Genomic DNA, 24,731 nt, shown 5'->3' with positions numbered 1-24,731 from the left:
GAGCCAAAGGGGGCTGCCAAAGCAGCCCAGATCGCAGATGCCTGTGAGGCCAACCGCACACCAGAGGTGCGTAAGTCAGCCGCCGCCAGCTGGAAAGGGGGTAAACCCACAACCACCCCCAGTGTTCCAACCAGCTGGCCCTCAGCGGGTTCTGCCCCATCTTCCAGCACCTGGCCTGCATTTGACTCCCATAAGTGTTATGTTTGTGACCAAACGGGTCACACAAGCCTTGTCTGCCCGGAGAGGCAGAAGATGAACACCACACCTGAGGCCCCAGGACCTACTGCAGCCATTCTTTATGTGGGTGAGGCGGTTGGCAGGGCCCGGGAAAACTTACAACCTGTTACTGTGGGCAACACCGTTGCTGTTGGCCTTAAGAACACTGGCGCAGAATGTACCCTCATCCGCCCTTAGTTCGTGTTACCAGAGGAACTCATTGCTGGGAAGACCCTGACTGTCACTGGGTTTGAGGGTATTTGCCGATAGCCCGAGTTTTTCTGGACTTGGATGCGGGGAGGGGGTTAAGGGAAGTGGGGGTATTGGAGATTCTCCCCACTAATGTGCTATTGGGAACTGATCTGGGACAATTTATTGCCCGATACATCCCTGACCACCCTCCCAGATCTGATATGTCATGTAATGCCACTGTCAATTGACGGTAATGACAATAATGTAAATTTCATGCATAATAAAAATGTATGTTGTGTTAAAGGGAATTCAGCCACCTCACCCTGCGGGGTGATGCTGCTGAGGATCCCCTAAAGCGAGCCAGCATAAGTGCTATGGGCAAGGGGAGCAGGCACGGACACATCAGGAAGCAGGTTGTCCCGTGCGGGTGACCAGTGTCACTCCAGATAGTGACCTGGTCAATGGTAGCTGTCCCATGACTAGCACAGCTCCAGAGGTGATGAGCAGGGATGGGGAGAAACATGGGGATCATAGGGAAAGTGGTTCCGTGCCGCTGACCAGTGTCACGACGGACTGTGACATGGCCGGTCGTAGCTCCCCCCTAGTGAGCATGGCTCCCAAGGTAAAAATGATGGTAGGAAGGGTAGGCCCCACAACTGGGCAAGGTAAAAGAAAGGTGTGTCCCCCCCCCTGTCTGTCAGGAGTATGGGAGGAAGGTACCCATAGCCTGTAAGAGGTGTGGGGAAAATGTACCCCGAACCGATCAGGGTGATCGGAAAGCTGGATCTCCATTCGGTCAGAGTGGGGGGCAAGTTGGGTCAAAGGCATTTGGGCAGTATACGCCATGGTTGGGACACCCCATTAGCGAGACACATGAACAGTGTACATTGAGATCAAACCGAAGACATCTCCTTTTGTATCATTGAGATGATTAAACCCAACGTGAGAGGAGGTGATCACAATAGATGTATCCTCAAAAAAGAATGAGTGGATTTCCAAACTGGATTCACTGGCCCCTAAGGGACACAATGAGCAAATTTCTTATGCCTATTTTGTGTGAATACAGCCCCATTCTGGATTACATTTTTGGATTGTATACTCTACCCATTACTACTCAGTTCCCTGTGAATGAGGTTCACATATTGTTGTACTTCATCGAGATATCTGAGCTCCTATATCAGAATTATTTCTTATCAGTTATCTCCCACATACTATTTGTAATTAACAAGTGTGGTGATCCTTGTGTATCTCTATTTGTGCAATAGAGGTCAAATTTGACCATTTAGGAATATACTGTGGGCCATAACCCCATATCTTATGTAGTGATAAAGTACATCTACATGCCTATTGGGAGGATGTGCAATACTTGTTTTTAGTCTCCCATGACGCTGATCTCAGAGACAGAAAAATCCTATGTTGGTGGAATGCAATCCAAAACCATTAAGCGCTCCGGCGTGGATCGCATGCTTCTGGACATGCGCATTTGCAGATAGGAGACCTTGATGCACTCCGGCATGGAACGCACATGTCCCGCCACATTTGAGCTTTCTGCCCGCCCGTTGTTTTGTGCTGAATTGTGGGGAATACTTGAGAATTTATTTTTGTTCCATCTGTCTTTAGTTGATCCCACTGATGCATCAGATAAGTCCTCAGAGAATTATGATTAGAGGAACCCATGGACACATTAGGATTTGTGAAGCTGACCTCCGCTCTCCTCTATTTCCTTTGAATTTATTGTGTGACCTGTATTTCAGAACAGTAGCTCTTGGTTTGTTTCATTTCCATGTGTAAATTGAATTTGACTCGTAGTCTTTGATATCTCTTTCAAACTTAGTTTTTTTTTATGTCTGAGATCCGTCCTCCAGACTTTGTAAATTCTTTTACATACTTTGTTTGAGTTTTGTATTCAAAAAGGCTTCTACACTCGGTGGAAAACTTTCACCTAGGTTTTTTCAAGAAACAAATATCAAATGCAATGTGACTTGATTATCCTTGGTTAGGGTTTTTTTTAATTTAGATTGTGAGCCCAATGAGGACAGTGATGATAATGTATGTAAAGCGCTGCGAAATATGTTGGCGCTATATAAAAATAAAGAATATATCTATAATATAATCGTACAAGCGTCCCTCTGTCTGAATCCTCTATAGACTGCGCAAGCGTGACACGCCTGCACAGTCTGGCTCTTACGGGTAAGAGGAGTGTGTAGGCACTGAACACATACCGCGATCTCCGGCGCCATACTTACCTGACCGGGAGGAGCGTTGCCACAGCGCCTCTCTTCTTGCCGGAGACTGGGGCAGTAGTGAAGGCGTCGGAATCGGCGCATGTGCATAGCGCTATCAGGTGCCATTTTACTGAAGACACATTTGCAGTGTGTCTTCAGCAAAATGGCACCGGACAGCGCGGTATGGGCACGTGCGTACTCCGGCGCCACACTCCTCCCCCGGCTGAACAGGACACCACAGCGCTGGAGCATAGGGAAGAAAGGTGAGTTTGTGCTTTTGTTTTTTTTTTGTATGTGTGCAGCGTGAAAGGGATGAGGGAGCCACCCATACTAGGATTTGGGGGTGAGGAGGCCACGCATACCAGGATTGGGGGGTGAGGGGGCCACGCATACCAGGATTGGGGGGTGAGGGGGCCACGCATACCAGGATTGGGGGGGGGTGAGGAGGCCACGTATACCAGGAATGGGGGGTGCTCGCCACCCGGGTGTAGAAAAATGCTCGCCACCCGGGTGTAGAACGGGCTCAATAGCTAGTTTATATATATAAATGTGGACATACACCCTGTAAAGCATGCAACTATGTTAATAAAACTGACAAATTTGAAGAAAATCTAATGGGACAACAATTTGCAATACACAATTTCATCAATTGTACCACTATAGGGGTCATCTATTTAATAGAGTGTATAAAGAGTTACCTGCAATATGTGGGATGGACGTCAGTTCCGCTATAAACATGTATTAGAAGACATTTATCTGACGCAATCAATCCCACAACATTAAACCTGTCTGTGGTTTCAAGACACTTTTCACAAAAACATAAAGGGGATATCAGATCCTTCAGATATTAGGAATAGAAAAGTCTTATAAACCATTAAGAGGTGGAGATATGAAAAGAAAAATCTTAAATAGAAAGTCATATTGGATATTTAAATTACACACTAGAGCCCCACAGGGAATGGACATCAGACAGGATTAATATTACAGTGCAATTAATTGTATTTGTCTTTGATTTCCAGTGATTTTATTGAATGTCTCATGTATGAGTTGTATTTGTGTATTATCTTTTTCTTCCATACAATACAGGGTTAAATTGTCTGAGAAGTGCTCAGTAATCAATGGACACCCAGGAAAGGGAAGGATATAAAAGTATCACAGAGGCTCACATGTTGTAAATCAGGAGTAAGCATTGGTTTGGTATGTGGGCACTTGGTGGTATGCCATCACAACAGTTTTTATGAATTCACAATAAATGTGAGGTTTTAACAATATAGAGAATGCTGGAGAATCCATCTCTCCTACTTTCTCTACTTGGACCTTGAAATGTCCCTGACCAGGGCGGCTCCATGCGGTGATCTTCAGACAAGGTGCATTGAATAAACAGTGAGCTGACCTCCCTCTCCATTTTCCCATTATATCCATATTTTCCCTATAGTGATGAATATTTATTTTTGCTAAAACTGTGATATTTTCACTTTAAAACTTTTTTAAACCTTTTTTTATAAACATTTTTAAACAACTCTCATTCGTGCTATCATACAACACAGAAGCCTCTGATTGCTCAGGTGATGCACTGTACTACTGTAGTGCCATGTATTATTACTGCCTGTGCAATAGTAATGTCCCCATACACATGAGATAAGTGTTGACTGATCGGTCATTTGGTAGACGGCTATCTCTCCAGACTCCTCCATACACACAAATATTCCAGGTTTCCTGTGGTCTGTATGAGAGAGTCACCACCAGACTCCTCTAGCGGAGGATTATCTACAGGAAGAACAAACATTTTAGCCTCTGAAATTCAGGATCCCAGATCCTTCTCTGCCCTGACATCATCTGTCGGGAGGCCCCCAAATACATTATATAGTTGACCAAACCCCCCGAAATCAGTGCTTTCATGCAGCTTTAGTCTAATGTGTCTGGGGGCGTTAAAAGGTAATTTATTGATTGCCACCTCTGGCCCGGCCTAATAGACTTTCGTACATTGCAGGCCCAGGCACCATTATTATTATTATTATTAATTTATATAGCGCCATTGATTCCATGGCGCTGTACATAAGGGGTTACATACAAAATGAGAATATCACTACAGTAGACAAACTAACAAAGATAGACTGGTACGGGGGGAAGAGGACCCTGCCCTTGCGGGCTTACATTCTGCGGGACATTAGTATTGTAGGAACTAGTCAGCCCCATACTATTGAGCACTTGGGGGAGGAGGGGCATTCAGCCAAACTCTGTCACACCTTCTTAGATGCCATGTTTGCTTTTTGCAGGAGCAAGTGGTTAAACTGCCAGGGATTTTATTGCAGCTGCAACTGTGCCAGCCTTGCAGTGTACATCTATGTTCTGGTGTCCAAAAGAGTTCATATAAGAACAGAAACAAATGTTTAACATGTTAAAAAATGACAATGTGTCTTCTGCTTTTTGCATGTTTTTTTTTTTACAAGAATTGCTGGTGACAGTTTTCTTTTGAAACATTTTAATATCTGCTTTTTTCTGTTTTTTTTTCTTGTAACATAGGAAAGCCTAAGGCCAGAAGTAAACCCCATAATACACTGTATATGTAGACTTTAGTATCAAATCATTTCTGTCCACGGTGTTTGTGCAAACAAAACAGCTTTTATAAAAGCCTCAAACTTCTGTGTGTGAATCAGACTTGAGATCTAACTTGATAGAAGATTACAGTCTGGGGAAGACGGGAAACATTCATATAGACGGCCAGTGGTGCAGTAGTCAGTGACGGACTCTGGCCAAATATGGTTTTTGAGCCATAGTAAAACATGTTGCCTCATCATGAAGTAGTTATTTCTCATGTTGCTTGTAATGAATATCTCCTGCAGAATTGCTAATGCCAATTCCAGTGTCGGAAAATGAGATGAGAATTAGCGTTATGGAAGGTGAGTGTCAGGAACTCACAAAGAGACGACACTGGGGAGATCACACAATCTCTCACCGGTGCCGTCACTCTGTCAAAATATGTGTATATGCCTCTGTATGGTCACTGTCAGCTTCACCATAACCCAATTATTATTATTCGCTGCCACCACCGTCCAGATTTGAAATATAATACAGGCCTGGTCGGACGCCTGCGTTCTGGTATATGGCTTCGGGGGAGGGAACGATTACAGAAAAAAAGAAACAGGACTATTACATTTTATATTTAATCCAAAAAGAAGGCAGTGTTATGAATAATATACAAGGATTTTACAAAGGGGACAATACAGTACAGAATATACAGTTACACAATAAAAACAGGATTAAAGAAGACTTGCGTACTAGCCAGATCGCAGAGACAATTCTGTTTAGCTGAAGGGAGGCGCCCCACTTATTGATTTGACTGTTATCGAACAAGATCCATTTATTATAGTCTCTATACCCCCCTGGCAACAAATACTCCTCCATCCTCCGTGGATTCTTTTATGCCTAAGGGGAGACCTGCCCACACAGTACCTGGGATGACATTACGTGGGCTGGTCTCCAGTCTCCATATTTTTATTAGAATATCTGGCTTTTGCGATAATTTATCGTTGGATAACTTATCGTTGGTTATTACTTCCGGAAGTAATACCATTTTTTCCGTTACCTTCCTTTAGAGACCACACATGACATAGTTGCGGTCTGTTATTTTGTTACTTTTGCACCCCAGCTACCAAGAGGGGCTCACAGCTGCGAAAAAATAAGCATATTGTTCCTTGGCTGACTCTGCCACTAAAAATATGGGGCCCATTATTAGCGGAGCTATGGAACTTCCAACATTCCATATTTCATATCAGCTCCGGACATCCTGGAGTTTGTGTTAAACCCTTTTGAAGCCTAAATGAGTTTTCCTTCAAACTCTGCCCCTGATGGAAGGTGTCAGTCTATCCCATGTCTGTGCTAAGAGGAGATGCATTCGTATGTTAAGTGGGTCAGTAGCACCTTTTGTGCTGCATTTGTCTACAAGTGACTTCTGCTGTGTGTGTTAAATTGCATGGAAACAGTTGGCCCAAATGGTGGATAAAGGAGGGGTGAGAGGGAAATGGGGTTTGGGACTAATTGTTATTATCTTCTCAATATTTCCCTGACCGTGGGTCTATGAGAAACGTATTAAGCTGCAGACTCCGAGAAAGAAATTGCTTATTATCTATGGCCTAAAATATATAGGTTTTATTACTAGATGTAAAGAAAAAACTAAATACTGTCAAATAATAAATCTCCTCATATGTTTCCCCTCGTTATCTCCAATGGTTGTATTATTACACAGGATTTTTATGATGTTACATCGGCTCATCATCTTCTCATTCAGGTCTCTACAATATCGGATCCTCTCAGTGAAGATCTTCTATATAACACAATTTTCCTGATTTCCCCATCAAAGATGGATATGGACAGAGACAAGATGGTGGAGAGGATATTACACCTCACCCTAGAGATCCTCTTCCGGCTTACTGGAGAGGTGAGACATTCTGATGACGTCACATTACATCATTCTTATCTATGGGAATAACAGATGGACAGAACTGAAGAGGTGAGGACTCTGAAAATGTCTGGAGGGAGATTTATGAATGTGTCTCTCCATAACCAGGATTACACAGTAGTGAAGAAAACCTCTAGTGAGCGCCATCAGGTCCATGTGTCTGAGGGATGGGAAAGAACCCTGAGCCCATTCACGGGGCCTTCATCTCAAGCCTTGATACATGATGACATCAATGACCAGAAGATCCTAGAACTCACCTACAAGATGATTGAGCTGCTGACTGGAGAGGTGACACTGCTGGGACATTATATAGCAACACTATGAAGGGATCGGGGAGATGACTGTATCATTGTATGTGTCAGGTTCCTATAAGGTGTCAGGATGTCGCTGTCTATTTCTCCATGGAGGAGTGGGAGTATTTAGAAGGACACAAAGATCTGTACAGGGACGTCATGATGGAGGTTCCCCAGCCCCTCACATCACCAGGTAATAGGACTAAATACACACGGCCTATAATTATCTGTATGTAAAGAATGAATTCAGTCCCTGTATGTGTTTCCTCCAGATCTATCCAGTAAGAGGACAACACCAGAGAGATGTCCCCGTCCTCTTCTTCCACATGACTGTAAACTAGAAGATCCCAATGTTCCTCAGGATCATCAGGTAGATGGAGAGAAGGTGTCATGAGATTTCCCCTATGATGTGTAGACGGCTGTAAAGGTCTTGTGCTCAGTCTTGTTTTATCCACCAGTATTATATGTTTTATACTTGTGTAATGAGAACGGTGGAGATGGCAGGATTAGAGCCGATCATACATGTCACTTCTCCATCTACTTTTATATTTGTTTCAGGGTGAAGATCTGATCCATATTAATACTACAGAGACATATGTGAGGGGTGATGAGTGGTGTAAAGAGGAGATTCCTACATATGACTACCCAGGTGAGTAGTAACCACTAAATACACAGAAGTCACAGATTCTTCTTAGTCACCAGCTGTGGCTGCTTTATCGGTGGTGTAGTCCGGCTGTGTCACAATTGTGTGATCACCATTTTGCCGCTAGACCACAACATTCTCCTCCGTTCAAAAATGTTCAATTTACTTTGTGTAATTGTAAAAGCCCTTTTCTATATAACTTACAACCTGGAGAATACCCCTACCCCCTGGGATTAGGAGACGCTGACCGTTACCTGCCCAGATCTGTAAACTACAAAGCCAAATGACAGCGTACGTAGAATGTGCTGACAAGTGAGAAAATCACTTGAAGAAAAATATTATGATGGGCCTGTAAGAGAAAGCGGAGGGTAATGATGCTGTTGGCTTCCTAGAACCCTGATATCTTATTGGATGAATCTACCTTCTCTCCCTTCTGTGCTACTGAATGTGCTCATATGGTCCCTACAAGACCAGGGCCAGTCTTTCTGGCCAAACTTCACTTTTATTATCGACAACATTAAATGTGCAGTGAGGGCCAAGTGTGAATTTCTGTCCAATAACAACAGAGTTTCCCTTTATCCTGACTTTTCTATTTCTTTTAAAACCAACTAACTTCAAACAGGATTGCAATAAACTATACAAAAAACATTACTCCTGTGCCATGATATATCTCTAAGCTGTGCATGGCTGATGGCTGTAATATACATCTTTACCAGTACGTCCATCATAACGGCACGACAGGAGTTAAGTCCTCTGTTCCTCTAGGGACAGGAAACACATGAGAGGTTAAAAGGCCCCCCCTCCCCCCCCTCCCCATCACACCCTCAGTATGTTTTTCCTGTCCCTAGCAGGACAGGACGCTATGGAGAGGTTCTCCGAAGATAAGTTACCTGAGAGCCAGGGGGATTGGGGGGGTCTGAGAACTCTCCCCTTCCTTCGGTCCAGAGGCTCCATGCTGATACTCCTTTGCGGGGTCCCTCAGCCAGAAGACCGCCGCTTGCCGCTGTATCCCCCGGACAGGGGGCTCTGAGCGTTGCGCTATCCCACCGGCTGAGGGGCCGGCGTGCGCTCCACGGAGGAGCGCGGTGTATGGCTTCCGGCGGGAGGCGGAGTGATCAAGGAACATCCGCTTTGGGGCCGGCGTGCGTTCCAGGGTGGAACGCACGCCGAGCACGGTGCGAGACTTCCGGCCGGGAGGCGGAGTCAGAAGAGCGGACTTCTGCTTTGGCCAGCGTGCGTTCCAGGGTGGAGCGCACGCCGCTTCTCCCTTCCGGCATTGAGAAGAGGCTTCGGCATCCAGTACGCACAGGTGCCCGGAAGCAGTGGTGAGCCTCCAGGGCATTAAGAATAACAATTATCGTTGGGGCGTGGCTACCACCTGGATCAGGTAAGACCCTATAAAAGGGTACACCTCAGCCACACACACACACTGACACCATGGAAGCTAATCCTTCACGGTCAGAGGCCCCTTCAGAGTCCCTGGGCAGTGTGAGTACAGCCTTAGGCCCTTCTCTGGATAAATCAGAGTATTCTAGGACAGGGTTTTATAGTAAATCTCCGGTGTCCTTTTATATTTTTTTATGGATTAGGAGAGGGCAACCCAGAGGTCTGGACCTTCTTCCAAGAAATCAAGACGATGTATAGACTGCAACACAAAGCTTCAGGACTCATATAAAAAGCAGCTGTGTAAAAAATGTATAGCCGAGGTCCTAAAGGAAGAAAAAACTTCCTTTTTGACGGATATAAGATCTGATACGTGAGGAGGTCCAGAGTACAGTCTCGAGCCTCATGCCTTCCCGTACACAGCCGTCACCCCAAATAGTTCAGCCCTCTCCTCGCCAGAAAAGACCTAGGTGGGAGAGGGAAGAGGCGTCTGAGGAAGGAGAATATTCAGATTCCGCATCAGAGCACAGTCTAGAAGAGGATGAGGATCGCTTCTCTCAGTTACCCTCACAAGAGAGAAAGAAATAGGTCTTCTCTACGGAACATACGGATGAGCTGTTAAGGTCCATCAGGCATACTATGAACTTAGAGGACACTCAGGTCTCCCATTCCAGACAAGATGAAATGTTCGCAGGTCTGAGAACTCAGAGAAATAGTGTTCCCTGTAAATGAGCATTTAAAATCAATGATTATGGAGGAATGGGAAGAAGTGGAGAAAAGACTCATTGTGCCAAGAGACTTTAAATCCCGTCTTCCTTTCAATCCGGAGGACATCAAACTTTGGGAGGAAATCCCTAAAGTAGATGTTCCAATAGCGAAAGTGGCTAAGAAAACATCCATCCCCTTTGAGGACTCTTCTTGCCTCAAGGACGCAATGGATAGGAAGGCAGAGAGCATGCTCAAGAGGAGTTGGGAGGCCTCAGCAGCCATAATTAAGTCAAATATCGCTGCCACTTCAGTGGCAAGATCCATGTGCCTTTGGTTAGACGAGCTGTCAGATCAAATTAGGTCGGACTCCCCTGTAGAGATGCTATCAGACTCTCTTCCCATGTTAAAGCTGGCAACTCAATTCATGGCTCATGCCTCGGCCAAATCAGTCAGATTCGCAGCTAGATGTAGCGTATTATCTAATACAGCTAGACGGGCGATATGGCTAAAGACGTGGTTGGGGGATAGCCACTCAAAGAATAAATTGTGCTCAATCCCCTTTTCGGGTGCTCGGGTCTTTGGTCCAGTGTTGGACGAGATCCTAGAAAGAGCATCCGACTAGAAAAAAGGATTTAGGGTTAAAAGATACCAGCCCTTTCGTGGACCCCGTCGATCCCATAAACGTGATTACAGGGGTAAGGGTAAGACGGGGAGATGGTCTTACAGGAAGGGAGGAAAGGACAAAGCAGATCAGGTCACCTCTGGGGCCCCAGCTAGACCATGACACCATTGGAGTAGGGGGTAGGCTTCTTTTCTTTCAGGACAAGTGGGCGTCCATTAAAAAAAACAATGGATCCTGCGTTCCTTAGGGGAAGGTTTCAAAATAGACTTCTCCCATACCCCCCCTCGTCGTTTCCAAATCACTCGTCCTCGCTCCCCCGTAGATCTCAAAAGTCTATGGCAGGATATATTAGTCCTTCAATCCCTACACGTGGTGAAACAGGTCCCCCCTTCAGAGCAGGGTTTAGGCCATTATTCCTCCCTCTTCTCGGTGTTAAAACCCTCGGGCAAACGCCGTACGGTTATAAACCTCAAGCCCTTAAACCAGTGGGTGGAATACAAAAGGTTCAAAATGGTAACTATAAAAGCCAGCATTCCATTGATAGAGAAGGGATCGGTAATGTGCACCCTAGACCTCAAGGATGCATATTACCATGTTACAATTCACCCAAGTCACCAGCAATACCTAAGGTTCGCTCTAGAGCAGGAAGGCACAGTACACCACTTTCAGTTCACTTGCCTACCCTTCGGTCTATCCTCGGCCCCCTGAATATTCACAAAGGTTATGACAGAAGTAGCGGCCTTCTTAAGAACACAGGGGATTATAATCATCCCTTACCTGGACGATATATTGAGTCAGAGTCTCTTCTTCTCAGTCAACAAGAGCATACGATCGAAACCCTGGAATATTTGGGGTGGAACATCAATTGGGAAAAATCAAGCCTCCATCCAAGTACTACAAAAGTATTTCTAGGGGTACTCTTAGATTCCAGTCTTCAAAAGTCCTCCTTGCCCCAGGAGAAAAGAGAAAAAATAAAACTGGAAATTTACAACTTTGAGAAACGGAAGACCACCTCAATCAGATACGCCATGCGGATCTTAGGACTGATGACCTCATGCATTCCAAGCATGAAATGGGCACAGGCCCATTCAAGGCCGTTACAGAAGTCGATCCTGTCAGTTTGGAACAGACGACCATCGGGGTTAGACAAGAAAATGAGACTGTCAAGAGAGCTAAAAAACTCCCTTTCCTGGTGGACAGACCTTTCAAACTTGGAAAACGCAGTAGACTGGATCCTTCTTCCTTCAATCCAGATCCATACGGATGCCAGCCAAAAAGGCTGGGGAGCAAGCATAGGAAACAGACATCTACAAGGGATGTGGCCCAAGGAGATACAACACAGGTCGTCAAATTTCAGAGAGCTAAAGGCGGTCTGGGAGACTCTTCAAAGATGCCAGCATTTGCTCAGAGGAAATCATATAAAAATTTTCTCAGACAACAGCACCACCATCGCTTTTCTTCGTAGACAAGGAGGTCCAAGAGGAAAATGGTTACAATCCTTGGCGTCAAGAATTTTCTACTGGGCGGAGAGAAATGTCCTTTCAATATCGGCTATTCATCTAAGGGGGTCCGAAAATGTGGTAGCAGACTTTCTCAGCAGAGCAAGAGTTGGTTCCTCAGATTGGGTGCTGAATCCGGAGGTGTTTCATCAAATCATTCAACGATGGGGCACCCCGTTCATAGACCTGTTCGCAACAAGGAAAAACAGGAAGCTGCAGCGCTTTTTTTTTCCTTGGACCCAGCCGACAGCCCAGAAGGAATAGATGCCCTTTCTCAATCGTGGGGGACCAAACTGGTGTACGCCTTTCCTCCAGTCCCTCTCATCTCAAGAGTACTAAGGAAAATCCAACAGGAGAGGGGAGCTCTTATTCTGATAGCGCCCTACTGGCCCAAAAAGAGCTGGTTCCCTCTGCTACACAGGATGGCGGTGGATCACCCATTCAGACTCCCAGCCAGGAGAGATCTTCTATTGCAGGGTCCCTTGTTACATCCGAACATCCAATTCCTCCAATTGATAGCATGGAACCTGAGAGGCGGATCCTAGCCTCTAAGGGCCTTTCTCATCGGGTAATTACAACTCTACAAGCCTGTAGGAAACCAGTAACGTCAGCCATCTATACTGTAATGCACACGCCCGGACTGACTGGCGTGTTCGTGTTTATGTAGTGATTCCACTGTGCCATGAACCGGAGAGTGCCTGGAGGGGCGTAACTAAGTATCTGCCCGATCCGACCAAGGTCGCACGACGGCATACGACGCCAGTGCACCAGGGAGGAACCGAGCAGAGGAACCAGGGTCTACTCCAGGTCAGACTCCGGACACGGCTGTTGACCCACACCGGGGAATACAGGAACAGGAAGACTAGAGCACAGGCTGGGTAGGGTCCAGTACAGACTGAGAGACAAATTCGAAACCGCAGACGCGGTAGACAGAGCTGAGCAAAGCGAAAACCGCAGACGCGGTGGACAAAGCTGAGCAAAGCGAAAACCGCAGACACGGTGGACAGAGCTGAGCAAAGCGAAAACCGCAGACGCGGTGGACAGAGCTGAGCAAAGCGAAAACCGCAGACGCGGTGGACAGAGCTGAGCAAAGCGAAAACCGCAGACGCGGTGGACAGAGCTGAGCAAAGCGAAAACCGCAGACGCGGTGGACAGAGCTGAGCAAAGCGAAAACCGCAGACGCGGTGGACAGAGCTGAGCAAAGCGAAAACCGCAGGCGCGGTGGACAGAGCTGAGCAAAGCGAAAACCGCAGGCGCGGTGGACAGAGCTGAGCAAAGCGAAAACCGCAGGCGCGGTGGACAGAGCTGAGCAAAGCGAAAACCGCAGGCGCGGTGGACAGAGCTGAGCAAAGCGAAAACCGCAGGCGCGGTGGACAGAGCTGAGCAAAGCGAAAACCGCAGACGCGGTGGACAGAGCTGAGCAAAGCGAAAACCGCAGACGCGGTGGACAGAGCTGAGCAAAGCGAAAACCGCAGACGCGGTGGACAGAGCTGAGCAAAGCGAAAACCGCAGACGCGGTGGACAGAGCTGAGCAAAGCGAAAACCGCAGACGCGGTGGACAGAGCTGAGCAAAGCGAAAACCGCAGACGCGGTGGACAGAGCTGAGCAAAGCGAAAACCGCAGACGCGGTGGACAGAGCTGAGCAAAGCGAAAACCGCAGACGCGGTGGACAGAGCTGAGCAAAGCGAAAACCGCAGACGCGGTGGACAGAGCTGAGCAAAGCGAAAACCGCAGACGCGGTGGACAGAGCTGAGCAAAGCGAAAACCGCAGACGCGGTGGACAGAGCTGAGCAAAGCGAAAACCGCAGACGCGGAAGGAACAGGGCTCTGTTCACACGGAACAGACTAGAAGGGAAAGGCAGAACCAGATACCCACAGGGTACTTGCAGAGAAGTAGCGAGTGGACCACAAACTCACAAACGGAAGTACAGTGACAACGAGCAGGAGTAGGTACGAGTTCAGACTCTGCAGAAAAAGGAAAGGAACGGACATAGAGAAAAAACAGGTAAAAGATAGGAGAGAGTTCAGACTGGAACTGAGTGTACGGAGGAGACCGACACTGCAGCGGGATACAGGAGCGGGTCTGGGAATACGGCCCCCAGAGAGGCAGGACGAACAGGCAAGGAGCGTGTTCAGACTGGCCTGGAAATACAGCCTCCAGGAAGGCGGAACGAACAGGCAAGGAACGAGTACAGACTGCAGGTTAAGGTACACAGATAGGACACAGTACAGACATGGGAACAGATACTGCAAGACAGGTAACATAGACAGGACCTGGCATGTCAGAGACAAAAGCCAACTGACAGGGCAAGATGCTCAGGCCTGGGTTAATGGGGCAGCTGGTTTAAATACCAGGTGACAGACAGCAATATGCTGAGGACGCACAAAGGGTGTGCCTGCAGCAGGTACAAAAAGCAGGAAGTGATCGGGCGCCGCCCTTAAGCAGCAGACACAGAAGCAAACAGACAGCATGGAGGGAAGCCAGAGAGACACCCTGGACTGGAGATCAAGTGCGCGCTCTTGCACAGTGGGAGATGGACCACTATGCAAGGACGCCGCCAGGTATGTTACAGTACCCCCCCCCCTTACGCACCCTCTTCTTCAGGCCTGCCAGAATGTTCCGCAGGGAATTCGAGGGCCAATCCTTTACTTCAAGGAGATCACTTCCACTGTCCACTGGAGAAACTGGTCTCATCTGGGTAGCTAGGATGCTACCTCCTATCCAGCCATCCTCAGCAACAGACGAAACAGGTGGAGTACCAGGAACAGCACACAGGGAAGTCTCTCTCCACTTATTATCAGGTAGCACCCCAGAGGGTTCAGGAGACAACTGGAAGTCCTCCGCCGGGTTGAAGGAGTGCAGAGACTCGGGGGTAACCTCTGCTTCGGGGTACATCTTGTCAAACTCACAGGATGAAATGGGCGAGGTATCAGGTACAAGGTGTAGAAAAGTCCCTGTTACCTTGTTATCTGGTGGTACCCAGGAGGATTCAGAAAACAACTGGGAGTCCTCCGCCGGGTCGGAATAGTGCAGAGACTCGGGGGTAACCTCTGCTTCGGAGTACACTAGGTCAGACTCGCTGGATGAAGCGGGCGAGGTATCAGGTACCGAATATAGAAGAGTACCTGTCCATTCGTTATCAGGTAGCACCCCGAAGGGTTCAGGAGACAACTGGAGGTCCTCCGCCTGGTCGGAGGGGTATAGAGACTCGGGGATAACCTCTGCTTCGAGGTACATCTTGTCAAATTCACAGGAAGAAATAGACAGGTTATCAGGTACAGGGTGAAAAAAAGTCACTGTCTCTTTGTTATCTGGTGGTACCCCGGAGGAGTCAGGAAACAACTGGAGGTCCTCTGCCGGGTCAGAAGAGTGCAGAGGCTCGGGGAAAACATCTGCTTCAGAGTACACTAGGTCGGACTCACTGGACGAAGCAGGTGAGGTATCGGGTACCGAGTATTGGAAAGTCTCTGTCCATTCACCACCAGGTGGCACCCCGAAGGGTTCTGGAGACAAATGGAGGTCCTCTGCCTGGTCAGAGGGGTGTAGAGACTCATGGGTAACCTCTGCTTCAGAGTACACTAGGTCGGACTCACTGGACAAAGCAAGCGAGGTATCAGATCCAGGATATAGGAAAGTCTCTGTCCATTCACCACCAGGTGGCACCCCGAAGGGTTCTAGAGACAACTGGAGGTCCTCCGCCTGGTCGGAGGGATGTAGAGACTCGGGAGTAACCTCTGCTTCGGAGTACACTAGGTGGGACTCACTGGACGAAGCGAGCAAGGTATCAGGTACAGAGTATAGGAGAGTCTCTGTCCTTTCGCTACCAGGTAGCACCCCGAAGGGCTCAGGAGACAACTGGAGGTCCTCCGCCAGGTCGGAGGGGTGAAGAGACTCATGGGTAACCTCTGCTTCAGAGTACACTAGGTTGGACTCACTGGATGAAGCAGCCGAGATATCAGGTACCGAGTATAGGAAAGTCTCTGTCCATTCGCTACCAGGTAGCACCCGGAAGGGTTCAGGAGACAACTGGAGATCCTCCGCCTGATCGGAGGGGTGTAGAGACTCAGGGGTAACCTCTGCTTCAGAGTACACTAGGTCGGACTCACTGGACGAAGCAAGCGAGGTATCAGATCCAGGATATAGGAAAGTCTCTATCCATTCACCACCAGGTGGCACCCCGAAGGGTTCTGGAGACAACTGGAGGTCCTCCGCCTGGTCGGAGGGGTGTAGAGACTCGGTAGTAACCTCTGCTTCGGAGTACACTAGGTTGGACTCACTGGACGAAGCGAGCGAGGTATCAGGTACAGAGTATAAGAGAGTCTCTGTCCTTTCGCTACCAGGTAGCACCCCGAAGGGTTCTAGAGACAACTGGAGGTCCTCCCCCTGGTCGGAGGGGTGTAGAGACTCGGAGGTAACTACCACTTTGGGGTACCCATTGTCAGGCTCACAGGACGAAGCGGACAAAGTATCGAGTACCGGGTGTAGAGAAGTCTCTCTCCATTTGTCATCGAGTGGTATCCCGGAGGATTCAGGAGGCAACAGGGGGTCCTCCGCCAGGTAGTAGAGGTGCACAGACTCTGAGGTAACCACAGCTTTGGAGCATCCTTGGACATGCACACCGGTTAAAGTGGGTGAAGCATCTGATGCCGGGTGCAGGAAGTTCTCCTGTGTGGAGTCTGGATGGGCAGAAGTCTCTTCGGGCAGGAGAACTGGTGCACTACCCACGCACATTACCCGTTGGGGCTTCTCCGGGATACAGGGAGATGAAGCTTCAGTAGGGACTTCAAGGTTGGGGTCAGGAGGTCTCAGGGAGGACAGACCCTGGCGTGACCGCTTGCCTCTACGCCTAGCACGTCTGGACTGCCTCTTGAGGTTGGGAGAAGTATTCCGGAAAGCGTAGTCACCCTGTGAGGATTCTGGGTGGGCAGTAGTCTCATTGGACTGGAGGACTATTGCGCTACCCACACACATTACCCATTGGGGCTGCTCCGGGATATTGGGAAGTGAAGCTTCAGCAGGAGCCTCCGGATTAGGATCATCGAAGACCATTAGAAAGGCCACCAGGAAGGCCATTAGGTCCAGGAGGATCGGATCCTGTGTTTCATATAGGGGGTTGATCCATTCCAAGGCATCACCCGCCAGGTAAGACATAATGAATGCCACCTTAACCCGATCGGTGGGAAAACATAGAGGGTAGAACTTGAAGTGTAGCATGCATTGCTCCACAAATGCACGACTTTGTCTTGGATCCCCATAATAACGTAGCGGATCCGCAGGAACGAGAGCAGATAGATCCATCTGGACGGGTGCGTAATTCGCCTGGAACTCAGCTAAAGGGAAAAAAAAAAAATTATTTATTTATTTTAATGCATGTATTCGCTGGAAAACTTCTCAGAGAGCGAAGGCCGTGGGGCTCAACGGGAACCATGGCCTGAGCATGCTGTAATGCACACGCCCGGACTGACTGGCGTGTTCGTGTTTATGTAGTGATTCCACTGTGCCATGAACCGGAGAGTGCCTGGAGGGGCGTAACTAAGTATCTGCCCGATCCGGTCGCACGACGGCATACGACGCCAGTGCACCAGGGAGGAACCGAGCAGAGGAACCAGGGTCTACTCCAGGTCAGACTCCGGACACGGCTGTTGACCCACACCGGGGAATACAGGAACAGGCAGACTAGAGCACAGGCTGGGTAGGGTCCAGTACAGACTGAGAGACAAATTCGAAACCGCAGACACGGTAGACAGAGCTGAGCAAAGCGAAAACCGCAGACGCGGTGGACAGAGCTGAGCAAAGCGAAAACCGCAGACGCGGTGGACAGAGCTGAGCAAAGCGAAAACCGCAGACGCGGTGGACAGAGCTGAGCAAAGCGAAAACCGCAGACGCGGTGGACAGAGCTGAGCAAAGCGAAAACCGCAGACTCGGTGGACAGAGCTGAGCAAAGCGAAAACCGCAGACGCGGTGGACAGAGCTGAGCAAAGCGAAAACCGCAGACGCGGTGGACAGAGCTGAGCAAAGCGAAAACCGCAGACGCGGTGGACAGAGCTGAGCAAAGCGAAAACCGCAGACGCGGTGGACAGAGCTGAGCAAAGCGAAAACCGCAGACGCGGTGGACAGAGCTGAGCAAAGCGAAAACCGCAGACGCGGTGGACAGAGCTGAGCAAAGCGAAAACCGCAGACGCGGTGGACAGAGCTGAGCAAAGCGAAAACCGCAGACGCGGTGGACAGAGCTGAGCAAAGCGAAAACCGCAGACGCGGTGGACAGAGCTGAGCAAAGCGAAAACCGCAGACGCGGTGGACAGAGCTGAGCAAAGCGAAAACCGCAGACGCGGTGGACAGAGCTGAGCAAAGCGAAAACCGCAGACGCGGTGGACAGAGCTGAGCAAAGCGAAAACCGCAGACGCGGTGGACAGAGCTGAGCAAAGCGAAAACCGCAGACGCGGAAGGAACAGGGCTCTGTTCACACGGAACAGACTAGAAGGGAAAGGCAGAACCAGATACCCACAGGGTACTTGCAGAGAAGTAGCGAGTGGACCACAAACTCACAAACGGAAGTACAGTGACAACGAGCAGGAGTAGGTACGAGTTCAGACTCTGCAGAAAAAGGAAAGGAACGGACATAGAGAAAAAACAGGTAAAAGATAGGAGAGAGTTCAGACTGGAACTGAGTGTACGGAGGAGACCGACACTGCAGCGGAATACAGGAGCGGGTCTGGGAATACGGCCCCCAGAGAGGCAGGACGAACAGGCAAGGAGCGTGTTCAGACTGGCCTGGAAATACAGCCTCCAGGAAGGCGGAACGAACAGGCAAGGAACGAGTACAGACTGCAGGTTAAGGTACACAGATAGGACACAGTACAGACATGGGAACAGATACTGCAAGACAGGTAATATAGACAGGACCTGGCATGTCAGAGACAAAAGCCAACTGACAGGGCAAGATGCTCAGGCCTGGGTTAATGGGGCAGCTGGTTTAAATACCAGGTGACAGACAGCAATAGGCTGAGGACGCACAAAGGGTGTGCCTGCAGCAGGTACAAGAAGCAGGAAGTGATCGGGCGCCGCCCTTAAGCAGCAGACACAGAAGCAAACAGACAGCATGGAGGGAAGCCAGAGAGACACCCTGGACTGGAGATCAAGTGCGCGCTCTTGCACAGTGGGAGATGGACCACTATGCAAGAACGCCGCCAGGTTTGTTACATATACTAGGATTTGGAAACAGTTCTGTAGCTTTGCAGGTCAGTCTGTGGGAAATTCGCCTCACCCCAATATTCCAACGTTATTGGATTTCCTCCAAGAGGGATTTGATAAGGGTCTGAGGCCAAATACGTTAAAAGTTCATATCTCGGCCCTAAGTGCTTTTTTGGACTACTCCTTAATAGACCACCCATGGATATCAAGGTTCATAAAAGCAACTTCTCGTTTAAAACCCACGATAAGGAGTCTAGTACCGCCATGGGATCTGAACCTGGTGTTGAGGGCTTTATGTAAGCCTCCCTTTGAACCCCTAGAAGAAACATCAGTAGACCTGCTTTCTATGAAATCAGCCTTTCTTGTGGCAGTTACTACAGCGAAACGGGTAGGCGAGATCCAGGCCCTCTCAGTTCTGGACCCATACCTTAAGATTCTGGAAGACAGATTGGTTCTTAAATTGGACCCCTCCTTTCTCCCTAAGGTGGTGTCCAGTTCGAACCTGAATCAAGAGATAATACTGCCGTCTTTCTGCCAGTCCCCCAAAAATGAAAAGGAAAAATCCTTCCATACCTTGGACGTCAGGAGGGCAATTGTTCAGTATATAGAAATCACAGCCCCCTCCCCAGTTTTGTGTTCCTAATCAGAACCCATTTTTCAAATCTGACGTGTGTCACTTTATGTGGTGATAATTTGGAATTCTTCACAAAGGATAATAGGAAACAAATGGAGCTTACAAATTATTTTCCAACTTCTTTTGAATCCGACAATCCCCTATATGCGGTTGTACACTACTGTCTGGGCACATGGCAGGTTAAGAAGGGAAGAAGCGCCATTTAGCTATTGGGAATGCAGATTTTGCTGGAATAGTTTGCAGACACAATGTATTGGGGGCACTGGTCATGGTCACCCGGAAGATCAAAAGATGGCTACCACAAACAGGCTTGGCACGATCTACCCTGTTTACAGATTTCACAAATTACTTTGCTCATCACCCTTTAACCCCTCTACATGGATCTGTTCTTACACAGAGACCCCTAGGCTTGGGCCACGGTGTTACCTGCTGTTCTGTGGCGTGAGATGGGAAGAAGAATAGTCAAGTGGCCGGGTCAGAACCAGGAGGTCAAAGAAAATACAAAATCAGAAGACACAAGATTAGTCAGTAAACGGGCCGAGGTCACAACAGGAAACAAATACACAAGCCGGGAGCTGAGCACAGAGGACTGAACCAGAGGAGAACAAGGCTGTATCTGGCTGCTTCTGGCAATATGCTTCCAGCTTTAGTAGGGTGTGGTGCTCTCCAGTTGGCTAAAGCAGGGAGCAGATTACTCCAGCTGGACAGCACACACACCCATACTGCCAGACTGGATGGTACTACTGGTCCCAGGCACCCTAATCTTAGTGGCTGGACAGAGCCTGCGCCCCCCAGAGCTTCTGATTCTGACATCTCCTCCATCACCAGCGCCGCCTGCAGGATGAATAAGGCGGCTCCTGGTGAGAGAAGCAGATGTAAGAGGAGATGAAGCAGAAGGAGAAGCTGACGACCCAGAGGAGATGGGACACACCTTTTGCAGAAGCCCTAATATGACAAAATGTCAGAATATCAGAGCAGTAGAAATCCCCATAAAGTGACTCCATTTTGGAAATTATAACCCTCAGTGAAATAATCTATAGGAGTAGTGACTATTTTGACTCCACAGTCACTTTTCAGAAATTAGCACGCAGTGGATGTTGGAGAGTGAAAATTGTTAATATACCATTTTATTACCCAACACATAGTGCCCAGATTGTGCTCCGTAAATTAAGTGAGTTGTTGTCACTATATCAATGCCAAATACATGGAGGCTAAATGCGGTTTGGGCACACTGCAAGGCTCAGAAGCGAGGGGGAGATCTGACTTTGGGAGAGCGGATATTGCTGGATTGGTTTATGGAAGCCATGTTGCTTTTCAAGAGCATTTGATCCACTAATAATGTGGAAACCTCTGTTTTCCACTGACAGATGATGGACCTGAGTGGGGACTTGTTTTTTTGTGAGATGAATAGAAGTTTTTATTGGTATTATTTTCGCCTACATAACATTGGTGGCTTTTTATTCCATATTTGGGAGGCAGAATGAACAAACAGTTGAACACTACGATCTACTGGTTCATCCTATGAGGTTTTCTATTAGACTGTGAACTGTCATTGTCCTGGTGAATAATTGCATTTTTTATATAACTTGCCTTTTTTACGGACAGTTTAAGTAGAAATGTTCAAAAATATAAAATTCAAGGATTTTTTATTAAATAATAATTGGTTTTATTCTTGGCAGATGACTGTACCAGGAGATCAGAGGGACAGCTGACATCTTCAATTTTTAAATCCGATGATCTTGAGATTCCACGGGATACAATTGAAGTGAATGCCATTACTCCAGATATACCATCATCCCTTCACAGCAAAGGTCTCTCATTTGATCCTTTGCAACAGGATCTGTCTTCTGATTCATTACTGACTACTAAGGAAAATCAAAGTCACAAAATAAGCATTAAAAAACAAATTGCTCCTAAAGCAAAGAAGCCATTTTCACGTTCAGAATATACAAATAGTTTTCCCCTCAAAAAGTCTTTTCTTAAACATCAAAAAATTCACACAGCGGAGAATAGATTTTCTTGTTCAAAGTGTGGGAGATGTTTCAATCAGAAATCAGATCTTGTAAGGCACCAGAGAACTCACACAGGAGAGAAGCCATTTTCCTGTTCAGAATGTGGGAAATGTTTTACAGAGAAATCAACTCTTATTGCACATCAGAGAACTCACACAGGGGAGAAGCCTTTTTCATGTTCAGATTGTGGGAAATGTTTTGTTCAGAAATCACATCTTAATATACATCAGAGAACTCACACAGGGGAGAAACATTTTTCATGTTCAGAATGTGGGAAATATTTTACAAAGAAATCAACTCTTATCGCACATCAGAGAACTCACACAGGGGAGAAGCCTTTTTCATGTTCAGAATGTGGGAAATGTTTTACAGAAAAATCAACTCTTATCACACATCAGAGAACTCACACAGGGGAGAAGCCATTTTCATGTTCAGAATGTGGGAAATGTTTTGCAAAAAAATCAAATCTTATCAAACATCAGAGAACTCACACAGGGGAGAAGCCTTTTTCATGTTCAGATTGTGGGAAATGTTTTGCACAGAAATCACATCTTAATATGCATCAGCGAACTCACACAGGAGAGAAGCCATTTTCCTGTTCAGGATGTGGGAAATGTTTTACAGAGAAATCAAATCTTATCGCACATCAGAGAACTCACATAATGGAGAAGCCATTTTCCTGTTCAGAATGTGGGAAATATTTTACAGAGAAATAAAATCTTATCGCACATCAGAGAACTCACACAAGGGAGAAGCCTTTTTCATGTTCAGAATGTGGGAAATATTTTACAGTGAAATCAACTCTTATCAAACATCAAAGAACTCACACAGGGGAGAAGCCATTTTCATGTTCAAAATGTGGGAAATGTTTTAACCAGAAAGTGCATCTTGATAGCCACCGGAGAACCCACATAGGGGAGAATGCCGCAACTACACCCAACAAGTCTCTGTACTGACTAAAAAGGCCCTAGCTGCACAACTAAAAATGCCACTACGGATCTACCGTATTTTTCGGACTATAAGACGCACCCAGGTTTTAGAGGTGGAAAATAGGGAAAAAAACTAGAATGTCCTTCAGCTTCTATGGCATGCTGGGAGTTATATGAACCAGAGAGACCATAGGTATTTTCAAAACCCCAAAGTAACATAATCAAAACACCATATGTTAGACTAAAAAAGATCAATGCTTTATTTATATATTTTTTTTAAAAAGAGAACACATAGGTATAAATAACATGTGTGAAAGGGCATAACATGGGCATGTGAGGCAGCAGGGGGTAGATGGAGACACAGCTGGTATCCAATTCACATTGGACCTATAATAGGTCACATAGTCCAACCCATACAATCCATAAGTCAAGCAATGTGTGCAGAAAAAAATTATAGAAAAAGTTATAATGACATAGATCAAGTGACCTGTAACAAGTCACAGTATAGACAACCATCAGATGTTTTTTCAGCAACACATAAAAAGTACAAGCATCACATGGAAAGGGTTAAGTAAGACATACTTAGTGAAAGTAAACAGATAATCAGCAGTGTCAGGGGAGGCCCCGACACGTGTTTCCGTACTTCCTCAGGGGGCGTGGTGGGATGTGTGTGGATTCAGGGCCTCTTATATATACACATGGGTCCCATGTTAAGCAATCAGTTACTGACCAATAACGGTGCATGTCTCCACATTGCAGCAGACATTGGGGGCAGCGGCGCGGTCTCAGGCGGCGTCAGTGGGCGGGAACTCCCCCACTGACGTCACATATTCCAGGGTGCCGCCCACCCGAGACCACGTCGCAGCTGCATGACCACAGCATCCGGCGCATGCGCACAAGGTCGGACCACAGGAATCGATCGTGAGCATATAAGGAATAAATATGGAGCAGGACAGACTACTTAACAACAAAGGAAGAGATACATCATATCGGTGGAGTGACAAGTGTTACCCCATTCACCCTGCACCAAAAGGTCATCCATGTAATACATAACAGATGATATTGCAGTAAATGTCCATACTAAACAGGTGTCCATGTCCGCTCCTTATCCTTAAAGGGAAAGAGTTCAATTTGATCCAACCAATTTGTCATCAAAAACAATCAGGTTCTCTTCCAATGGTCTGATGAAGCCCCAGACACAGAGAGAGGCCGGGGGAAATAGAAGTGAGCTAAAAAAATAAGATAAAAACACACACTTACTAAAAGACAGACTGAAAAGAGAGAAATATAGGGCAGAAATGCAGAGATAAATCAATAAAAAAAAATTATTATTTGATTAATACTAAACCAGTATATATAGGGAGTGGGGGGATGGGGTGGGGATTTTTTAATTGCCCCCCTCAAAGTACACCAGGGGGAGGCATCTAGGTAGGAGGACTTATAAAAATCATGTTGAGGGCAATCACAAGAGGAGTCAAAGAACATGCTAAATCTAATAGGTAAAACCCATAGATAAAAGTAGCCAAGAGAGCATGGATCATACCCCGAGGGCGCTCACGTCCAAGGAAGAGGAGACACGGAGGGGGCAAACAACCACCAATGGCTAGAGGAAGGGGGAAAAACTCAATCATTCGTTTAGGCCTGCTAGTGACATAGTTCCCAATCTATAGATCCAGTGGCATTCTAATTTGACCAATGCCTTCTTTACATCATCACCTCTTAGG

The 24,731-nt window shown here is 47.2% G+C and overlaps 1 protein-coding gene across 1 annotated transcript; it reads left to right on the top strand.

Moving 5' to 3' along the window:
- The first annotated feature begins 6,925 nt into the window (after nt 1–6,925).
- On the top strand, nt 6,926–23,617 carry LOC141176030 (uncharacterized). Its single transcript, XM_073660004.1, has 6 exons — nt 6,926–7,071; nt 7,201–7,380; nt 7,455–7,578; nt 7,658–7,755; nt 7,944–8,034; nt 21,746–23,617. The coding sequence occupies exons 1-6, from the start codon at nt 6,994–6,996 to the stop codon at nt 22,792–22,794; spliced, it is 1,620 nt and encodes a 539-aa protein (XP_073516105.1). The 5' UTR covers nt 6,926–6,993; the 3' UTR covers nt 22,795–23,617.
- The last annotated feature ends 1,114 nt before the right edge of the window (nt 23,618–24,731 follow it).

The sequence above is a fragment of the Phyllobates terribilis genome, unplaced genomic scaffold (genome assembly GCF_046119375.1).
Source record: "Phyllobates terribilis strain yellow unplaced genomic scaffold, ASM4611937v1 Scaffold_17__1_contigs__length_24005725, whole genome shotgun sequence".
Lineage (NCBI taxonomy): Eukaryota > Metazoa > Chordata > Amphibia > Anura > Dendrobatidae > Phyllobates > Phyllobates terribilis.
The sequence above is the reverse complement of the archived record's forward strand: the minus strand, read 5'-3'. Positions and strand labels throughout refer to the sequence as shown.